The following is a 10,151-nucleotide window of genomic DNA, read 5'->3' as shown; positions in this document are numbered from 1 at the left end:
GGCAGTGATCTTGACCCCAATCGAGATCGAGATCATGTTGGCCATGGTCTCTGATTTGAAGACGTCCTTCTTCAATAGCACGCCGATAGTGTACATGGCGACGGGCATCGTCGGCCTTTATCATCGGATATTGCGACGGCGATTTCCGACGGAATGGGAGAATTAGGGCTCGTCCTTGACGCTAAGCGTGTGTAGTCGAGCGAGCTCCGAGGTTTAGGGCCCAAGAGAGAAAGAAAGGGGCGGCGCCCTCCGCCGGCCTCGCCGGAGCTTGAATCAGCGACAACGACGATCAAATTTTGAGCGAGAGAGATGAATTAATTAAAAAGTTAAAAGGTGCAGATTAGCCCCTGAACTCCGAAAAAACGGTGCAGATCGCCCCCTTGACTAACAGCCCATAACGGTGTTAAGTCAGAGGAGCCGATCTGCACCGTTTTTTTGAGTTCGGGGGCCAATTTGCACACACAGTTAGTAAGGTGACTGAAACGCTCTAAGGGCCTCCACTTGAGGGGCCTATCTGCACCTTAACCCAAGGATTAACTGCTAAGCACAAGAAGCCTTGGCAAGAAACGAGGAAAGAGAATTCTAAGAAGGCCAAGAAAGACCCCAAGAAACCTTGGCAGAAAAAGGAGAAAGAATCTGAGGAGGGATATAGGAATAAGTGTTATCACTGTAAAAAACCAGGGCATTGGAAGAGGGATTGCCCATGCTTGGAAAAAGAAGAATGCTCAGGGAGGCCAACCTAAACCAGCTACTAAAGTTAATCCTGAGCAATGTGATTTAGTAGAAGCTTTAAATGTGGTTTCAAAGCCCATAGAAGATCAATGGGTTCTTGACTCGGGCTACTCATTCCATATCTGCCCTCATGAAAGTTGGTTCACTGAGATAGAACATCAAGATTGAGAGACTGTGCTGCTAGGAAATGATAATGCATGTGCTGTCAAGGGTATTGACAGTGTAAGACTGAAGTTTCATGACGGATCAGTGAGAACACTCCAACAAGTGAGGTACATTCCATCTCTTAGAAGAAAATCTAATATCCTTAGGCCTTCTTGAAAATAAAGGATATGAATGGAAGTCTTCTAAAGCTGGAATGGATATTCTTAAAGATTCAGTGGTGATAATAAAATGGATAAGGCAGAATGGATTATACTATCTTTTAGCTGATATAGTTACTGAAGAATCTAGTAGTGTGAAAGTAGATAACTCAACTCTATGGCATAAGAGGCTCGAGCATATTGGTGAGAGATGTCTAAATGAGTTATTGAAGAAGTCAACAATCAATAATCCATTCCCTTTTCAACTAAAAACCTGTGAGCAGTGCATTCTTGGTAAGAGCAAGAAGCTACCTTATCAGGCTGGTAAACATGTATCTAAAGCTCCACTTGATTATGTTTACTCAGATCTGCGGGGGCCTTCAAGGACAGAAAGTTTAGGAAAGGAAAAGTATTTCATGTCTATAATGGATGATTTCTCTAGGAAATTATGGATTTATATCTTGAAGGATAAGATTGAAGCTCTTGATAAATTCAGACTGTGGTGCAATGAAGTTGAGAATGAGAAAATAGTCAAGCTTAAGTGTCTTAGGACATATATTGGCCTGGAGTTTATCTCATTTGAATTTGCAAGTTTTTGTGCTAAAAGATGAATTAAAAGGCACAGAACGGTGCCAGAGAATCCCCAGCAAAACGGGGTAATAGAAAGAATGAATAGAACCATTCTTGAGAAAGTCAGATGTATGTTGTTTGAGGCCTGGTTATCCAAGAGATTCTGGGCAGAAGCAGCTATGACAACTAGTCACTTAATCAACTGCTCACCTTTATCTGCAATAGGCTTCAGAATTCCAGATGAAGTTTGGTATGGAAATACACCAAGCTATTCTCACTTAAGGGTGTTTGGATGTAGAGCTTATGCTCACATTAAACAGGATAAGTTGGAACCTAGAGCATTGAAGTGTATTCTGATAGGTTATCCTAAGGGTGTTAAAGGTTATAAACTGTGGTGTACTGAGGCAGGAAGCAACAAAGTTTTGATAAGCAGGGATGTTACCTTTGATGAATCTAACATGCCTTACTTACAAAGTAACAAAGAAGATCATAATAGAGTTTCAGATACAAGCCACAGAGAAAATATGGTTCAGGTGGAGCAGCTGTCAGATTTAGCAGAAGAAGATACTGAGTCCAGAATTGAAGATGATCAGGAAAGTGAAGAAGTTTCTAGTGAGAGTCCTCTGAGAAACTATATGTTAGCTCGTGATATAGAAAGAAGACATTTTACACCTCCTCAAAGATATGCTCATGATGATATGGTGTACTATGCTCTGTCTGTAGCTGAAGAGTTGGAATATCAGGAGCCAAAAACATATAGTGAAGCCATTCAAGGTCTAGAGAGAGAGAAGTGGTTGTTAGCCATGAAGGAAGAGATGGAATCACTAGAAATGAATGGAACTTGGATACTTATAACAAAGCCTGCTGGCAGAAAGCTAGTCACTTGTAAGTGGATTTTTAAGAGAAAGGTGGAGTGTTTTGAAAAAGAACAAGTAAGATACAAGGCTAGACTTGTAGCCCGAGGATTCACTCATAAAGAGGGTATAGACTACACTGAAGTTTTTTCTCCTATGGTTAAACACACATCAATCAGTATTATGCTTGCTGTGGTTGCTCCTTTTGACTTAGAGCTAGAACAAATGGATGTAAAGACTGCATTTCTCCATGGTGAATTGGAGGAGAATATTGTTATGAGTTAGCCTGAAGGGTTCTCACATCCTGCTGACAATGACAAGGTGTGTCTGTTGAAGAAGTCTTTATATGGCTTAAAGCAAAGTCCAAAGCAATGGCATAAAAAGTTTGATGAGCACATGGAGAGAATTGGGTTTACAAAGTCTGAATATGATAGCTGTGTTTATTTGAAAAAATGAAGAGAGTTACTGTGGCTTATCTTTTACTTTATGTTGATGACATGTTGATTGCTAGTAAAGAGAAGTAAAAAAATAAACAAGGTTAAGGCTGATTTGCGAAGCTCTTTTGATATGAAAGATCTTGGAGAAGCAAAAAAGATTCTTGGGATGGATATTAAGAGGGACAGATCAGCTGGTATTCTGAGGTTATGTCAGGAAGATTATGTGCATAAAGTTCTCAGAAAGTTTAATATGCATCAGTCAAAGCTATGAGTGTTTCCTTGGCTACTCATATTAAGCTTTCTAATACTCAAAAGTCAAAAGCCTAAGTCTTCTGCAGAAAGAAAGGAAATGATGAGTATTCCTTACTCTAATCTTGTTGGGAGTTTGATGTACACAATGGTGTGTACTCGGCCTGACATTGCTCATGCCATTAGTGTGACAAGTTGATACATGGCAGATCCTGGTAGAGATTATTGGGAGGCTCTGAAGAAGGTTCTTAGATATCTAAAGGGTAGTGCTCAGAGGAGTATTCTGTTTGAAAGAGGTAAAGGTTTTGAGAAGTCTCCTCTAATGGGATATTGTGATTCAGATTATGCAGCTAATTTGGATAACATGAGGTCTCAATCAGGCTATGTTTTTACTCTGTTTGGTTCAGCAATCAGCTGGAAATCATCTCTTCAAAGTGTGGTTGCTTTGTCCACTACGGAGGCTGAATATATGGCCATAACTGAAGCTGTTAAAGAAGCCACTTGGCTTAAAGGTTTGCTGTCAGATTTTGGTATATATCAAGATTGTGTTGATATAAATTGTGATAGCCAAAGTGCTTTGTGTTTAGTAAAGCACCAGACCTTTCATGAAAGGTCGAAACATATCAACATTAGGCTTCATTTTGTTCATGGCATTGTAGAAAGTGGTCAGGTAAACATGAAGAAAGTTTCAACTGAGGAGAATGCAGCTGCTAGGCTTACCAAGGCTCTTCCAACTTCAAAGTTTTGCTACTGCCTTGATTTGATTAAGCTGGTTTCTGAGGATTGAAGCTGTTGTTAGTTGGTATGTTTGTTCTAAGGTTTGTGTCAGTCGGAGTGAAGGAGTTTTGTTTGTGGTTTATGGGATGATATGCATAAGGCAAGGTGGAGATTTGTTGCTTATTGCCTTAAGCAATATCAGTAGATAAAAGGCAGCTTATGAGAATTCTTGAAGATGAGGGGTCTCGGTGCAAATTAGTTTACACGGGAGGGTTTAGTTGCAAAGTTGTAAGAGTTGGAGGATCTAATCTCGTTCGTTCATTTCTCTCTACGGCTGAGATTAAGTCTCAAGAGTTAGTTATAAAGGAAGCAGCTAGATTTAATCTTCTTCTTCTTCTTCGTTGAGTTTGAGAGAGTTGTAGAGAGGGTTTTGTAATCTGTGAGCTCGAGTGTTTCAAAGTTAGTCGACTCTTGAGCGTGTGAGATTGTAATCAAAGTTTGGTTTCTGATCAATAAACATTATTCTCCTTTGGCCCGTGGATGTAGATCCGAAAGGATCGAACCACGTAATTGTGTTGTTGTCTCTCTGCAAATTTTCATTTCGTTTAAGTGCTTCTGTGAGTTTCTTGTGTATTCTTGAGTAGATCGCGCTACATTTATTTTGCAAATTGTAGCTCATATATTAGGAAACGTGATTTTTATATTTATAGGATTTCAATTTGGTGAGTGAGCTGATGGATCAGCTGAATAATCTTCAAAGTCACTTGCAGAACCAAAGTGTTCTTCAAGCACTATGACATCAGTTAATGACATTCGACTGAAGGCTTTGATCCAACCAATACGTAAGTCCTAAAGTTAGGAGAAGGAAAAATAGACTCAACTTATAAGGCCTGGCAAAACATAAAAGACATTTAATGCTACAGATTTGACATTAAATGAGTATCTTGCTTTTCTATAAGAAAGTGCATCCCAGTACGAGGATTTTGTAGAGGCATCTACATTGTCAGCGTACGGGTGCGCAGAATCCTGACACAGTCTTTCATTGTGTCAAACGGAACGATTTTTGAAGCCAGTGATCGAGGATTTGAAGACTTTCTCTCCAACGAAAATATTCAAGCCCTCGTCTATAAATACCCCGAGGCATTCAATGAAGTGACTACTGAAAACGCTGCCAATTTAATTTTTCAAGCGATCAAGCCGTCAAGCTTTCAACTACAAGATTACAGTGTATTTTCGAAGAAGAGAGTCTAAAGTATAAACAAATTCTAATCTGAAAAATACAAGCTCACACTTTTCAGATCAAGAGTATATACATTCCCTTAGGTCTAGGCAACCAAGTCGTGTATCCTAAGGCCTAGATTTGAACACACTTCATATCTAGTGCTCATTGTAACAATGTGCTCAGTAGTTGAAAAACCACATTTTATCCTCTCTCGCTACCTCCAGCTTAAGATCGGTGTTAGAGTAAGAGAAAGACGTTCAGAGAGAAAACATCATATAGTATGACTTACTGAAATATGAGAATTAGAGATTAAGTCGCCGGGTAGTAAGATGGACTAAAATCTTATAGGTATCCAACGGGTTACTTCGGTGATACAAAGTGAAGTACCGACTAATCTTAGGATCCAACTAATAGGCTGGTTTGCAGTTTCGTAACAAGAAATTCAAAAGATAGCGAATTCCTCTATAAGTAAGGCAAGTGGATGTACAAGATTGATCGGGCATACTATAAACCAATTGTGTACTTACTTTCCGTATTTACATTTAGAATAACTTGTTTATTTATTTGCTTATCTTAAGTGCATACTGACAAATCATTCACTACAATCAACATCAACATAAAAAACTACTTTAAGCTTTTCATCTTAAACTGGACACTAACTATGTTAAAAAGTTGACTAAGAAAAATTTTATAAAGCGAATAATTAACCACCACATTCCGAACAAGTCAGTTATCTGTCCAATTGATCAGCTTACGAGCAGTCAGTAGGATAGTTAACTAATCCACATATGATGTTCCATCCACATCCAACAAAAGTATTGCATTGGAAGTTGAGAGCTCCAAGGAAAAACAACTGACAAAGATCGTCAACTGAGACCTTGACGAAGCTGTCCTTTCGACTTCGTGCAAATAAATTTATAATCTCCTTGCTCAAAACGGGCGTAGTGCCAATGATACTATGGTCAATCACATAGAGAATTGGTGTAGTTATATCTCGTGTCACGAACTCAAAAAGGGAAAATATGGGGGACTCTTCTAGTCAAGCGAGAGTTTATTGGAGTCTCAAGGGACTAAACTCATCAAGAAAATATAAAATTGGCAAGGGATCACAATCCTGATGGCTCTCATCCGCAATTTCTCAAGTTATTAGATGTTTGTTAGGATTATAGTTGTTGTATGATGATTAATTTGACAACCAAAAATGATCCGAAGAGGAAATGAAAATCGTATTCACACCAAAAATTTCAAAGTTGGAAGTATGTTTTAAATCTGAAAATCGAGCGACATTTCGGTGGTAAAATAGTAATTTTCCCTATATCATAACCACCACGAACTCTAAAAACACATCAAATGCTATGCTCAAACCACAAACAAAAGAACAGACGTAGCGGAAATAAAATTTAGAAAAATATATCCCTATGCTTAGAATGCATTGTTGCGGACAGCACGATAGAGAACCAAAAAACGAGATGACAAGATAATGCGACATAAAAGTTGAGTGATGCAGAAGAACAAACGAGTCATCGAGAATGTAATCTCCAAAAAGTTACAAAGCTGAAACAAGAAGTGTAGCATCTAAGATTTCAGGGTCTTATATCAGACATGGAGACTGGTGCACAGAATACCAGAAGACACATAGAACCAGAAAACGTAAGACGTTTGGAATCAGCATATGAGATAAGTTTCACAAAACTGACAAGAAGATGTGAAAACAACAACTATATATGCCACAAAGTGTGGCTAGTGAAGATCATGGCCATGGTACTAGGAATAGGTCATCACTCATCCGTGTGTGTGTGTGCGTGTGTGTAAATTATCATAACTGCCAGTCAATTTGTCATAGGAAAATGTTTCTTACTTACAATTTTAGCACCACCAACAAAAATATATTGAAATAGAGCCAATTCTGATAAACAAAGGACAATAACAGAGATAAACTTACGAACCTTAGATTTCTCTGGCTCTTACTAGTTTCTAATCTTCAAAGGTTTCAATCAACAAGTGCAAGTGTGCAACTTCATATGTACTGTGCTTTTTATAGTAAAAAATAAATGCAACCACATCTGAATTAGGCAGCAAAGTTTCACAGGCTGGTATGTCAACAGTCGATTAAAACGTCATTCACAGAAAATCCCAGTTGCAAACATAAGATAGAAACAATTTGTTCAAGAACAGTGTGAAAGAAAAAAAGAATACCAACTTGTCAATGTTGAAAATGGAATTCAGTTTATACCAAACAGATATTCAGCAGCTTGTTCGTCAAAATAATACTTGAAGCAAACTTTATGTCCATACTTTGCCCCAACAAAGAATTCAAATAATAGACAACTGTACTGTACTCTTTAGAATACTTCTTAAGTTCTCTCCTCACTTATATCAATTATCTCCAGCTAACATTCATTTTGCTTTCGAGCATTGACATGAAAGGATTTGTTTGAACTTTGAAACCCTCAGTTCCTAACTTTATAAATTCGGTTTCCTATTTCAATATCCATTCAACTGTAGTTAACACTCCCCAAATGAAAACAAGAAATTTTCCATAATTAGAGTCTGCAATGTTAAGTATCCTCTTCTTCTTATGAATTGACAGCAAATCATATCACAAAATCCGTACCTCCCAATGAGGTAAAGACCAAAGAGCATATATCAAACTCTTCCTACTGGAAATGCAGCTTGCATGCACACAAAAAGTAGCAAGTAAAGCTGACAAAATGAAAAGAATGACCGGAAACCTATGTCTGAACGGGTTTCTCAGCGGTCAATATACACTATTGAAAAAGGGTGAAGCAATATGCTTTTTCCATAACCATAATCTAGGTCATTCTTCACAGGAGAGGCGACAGCATTCAGTTATCTTCATTGCTATTGGTAGGTTTTCGCCTTAAGATACTACTGTATTAATCCAGCACCTAAAGCGCTCAAATCAACTTGACTAACAAGGCATACTCATACAGTAGTAAAAGAGATCCAGAAAAGTAGGATCAACTATGTATATTACGCGATAATTTTCTAACATTTTGGACCTGCAACCATCCCTAAAATTTGTTCATTGAAGTCGACATCATACACATTTCAATTCATCCCCTACAGGGCTAGCAAATATTAGACTAATCTAGACTGCATCTATCATAACATAGGCCAACACAACAAGAACTTCACTAAACGAGTCGAAGCAACGACAGTTTCTCGAAATCCAATTCATTTAGGCAAAGTGTAAATATGAACGAGTACATTATCTACATTGCAGTACACAAGTACGAAAACTTGATACACAAAATTATTACACCACACCACCATCACCATCACCATCACATCCAAAGCCAAAATTTCAAAGCACAATCAATCAAGAAACTCAAACTCATCTTCCCTCAAATGCGCAAGAAACTTCACTGGCTTACCACCGCGGCCGCTAATCTCCTCCGCCACGAACTCCACCTTGTACGGCAAATTCGCCGAGATCCTCTTCCCCTTATGAACTCCGACGTACTGCTTCAACAACCCGACCCGGCCCGTGAGATCCAATTCGGGCACCTTGGGCACGTGGTACACCTTCAAGGGCACCTTGACCCGGACTTTCGACCCGATTATCGACTCCGCCTTCTTAACCTCCTCATCGTTGATGCTGTCGTGATCGAGAGTGAGAGAATTGGAGATTGCAGCTGAATTGCAGGAGCCCGAAGACGAGGGGATGCCGTCGCCGATTGAAATGGGGATTGCCGGAGTGAAAGATTGCTTCTTTTGGACCCAGAAGCGGATCCGGTTGAAACCCACATCGGAATTTGAGATCTTGGAAGTGGGGAGGTTGAGAATTGAAGAGAAGAAGGCCGTGGAGGCGGCCATTACTTGAAGGGATTTTGGTATTTTGGGAATTGGAGGAAAGATTTGTTTGTGGGTGTGTGGTGAGATTTTTATACGTTTATGTGAGTGGAATTAAAGGGTGAGAAAATTATCCAATTCATATGGCTGAGGGGTTTGGCCAAGATTTTTGCGTGCGGATTTGGGATTTGTGTTTGACTCGTGACCTCATTCCAGCAGTTGAAGCTACAAACCAGACAAAATATATAAAAATAAAATAGACGAGATAATTGTATTTGATGGCGGAAATGAAAAATGTTGCTTTGCTATTTGCTAATCTTATTTTATTACTTCTAAGTTTTAACATTTTTTTGTAATATATTCTCTCTACATAAAAAATTAATCATAATTTAGAAAATATCGCGAAATACGTCTTAAATGTCTTCCTCTTTCTACAATATGATCGTAATTTGACCCCACTTTAATTATCAATTTTTCGAGTGAACATACTTTAATCAATTAGGGCTTTATATCATTATATAGATTTAACAAGTAACGTTCTTCAGTTCAACAAACTTAGCTATTTATTAATTGTCATCCGTTACCTTAAATTGATTTCTGATGGAAAATTGATAAATGAAAACATATTATTGACTATTGAGTCTATCATTATTCAATTTTCAAAAGAAAAAAGTCTATCATTATTCCATTTTGGCATAGATAATGCTCCAAAATTTCGAACGACTACATTATTGTAAAAAAAATATAAATGATGGATATTAATAGTAATTTATCATTTTATCCTTATATGAAATTTGTATCGACAAATTTAACTTCCCAATTGAATTTATTTATTATTATGAAATTAATACATATTACAAAGAAACTTTTGCAACATGTACATCACTAGTATAAATACTATATTATATTTGAATAAATTAATATAAGTTGTCCATACTTTGATGAAAAGATCTCCGGCCGAGTGAGAGTGACTTTGATGTCTTAGATTGAAGTTTGAAGTGAGATATCTATTTTCATATATTAGATTGAAGTTTAAGGGCACGTTTGATAGTATTGCGTAGAAATGAAGATATTAGTAGATAGAGATAATTTAATCTCTATTTGATGAGTTTAATTATTTTATCCTTTGTTTGATACAAGTTAAGTAATATAGGTATAACTTAATTTGGGTGTTTGATGTATAGCAATATAATTTTTCATTCGTAGAAAAGAGTAGGTATAACACTTGAAATTACCATATTAGCCTCTACTA

The 10,151-nt window shown here is 37.7% G+C and overlaps 1 protein-coding gene across 1 annotated transcript; it reads right to left on the bottom strand.

The window, feature by feature from the left end:
* Nucleotides 1–8,265: 8,265 nt before the first annotated feature.
* LOC131006983 (ferredoxin-thioredoxin reductase subunit A2, chloroplastic-like) lies at nucleotides 8,266–9,189 on the bottom strand. Its single transcript, XM_057934126.1, has one exon. The coding sequence runs from the start codon at nucleotides 8,921–8,923 to the stop codon at nucleotides 8,423–8,425; it is 501 nt and encodes a 166-aa protein (XP_057790109.1). The 5' UTR covers nucleotides 8,924–9,189; the 3' UTR covers nucleotides 8,266–8,422.
* Nucleotides 9,190–10,151: the final 962 nt, after the last annotated feature.

The sequence above is a fragment of the Salvia miltiorrhiza genome, chromosome 1 (genome assembly GCF_028751815.1).
Source record: "Salvia miltiorrhiza cultivar Shanhuang (shh) chromosome 1, IMPLAD_Smil_shh, whole genome shotgun sequence".
NCBI lineage: Eukaryota > Viridiplantae > Streptophyta > Magnoliopsida > Lamiales > Lamiaceae > Salvia > Salvia miltiorrhiza.
This window is presented reverse-complemented; position numbering and strand designations above follow the sequence as displayed.

Bases quoted from the DNA above. Each gene is read 5' to 3' on its own strand.
- LOC131006983 (XM_057934126.1), bottom strand. From the start codon at position 8,923: ATGGCCGCCTCCACGGCCTTCTTCTCTTCAATTCTCAACCTCCCCACT.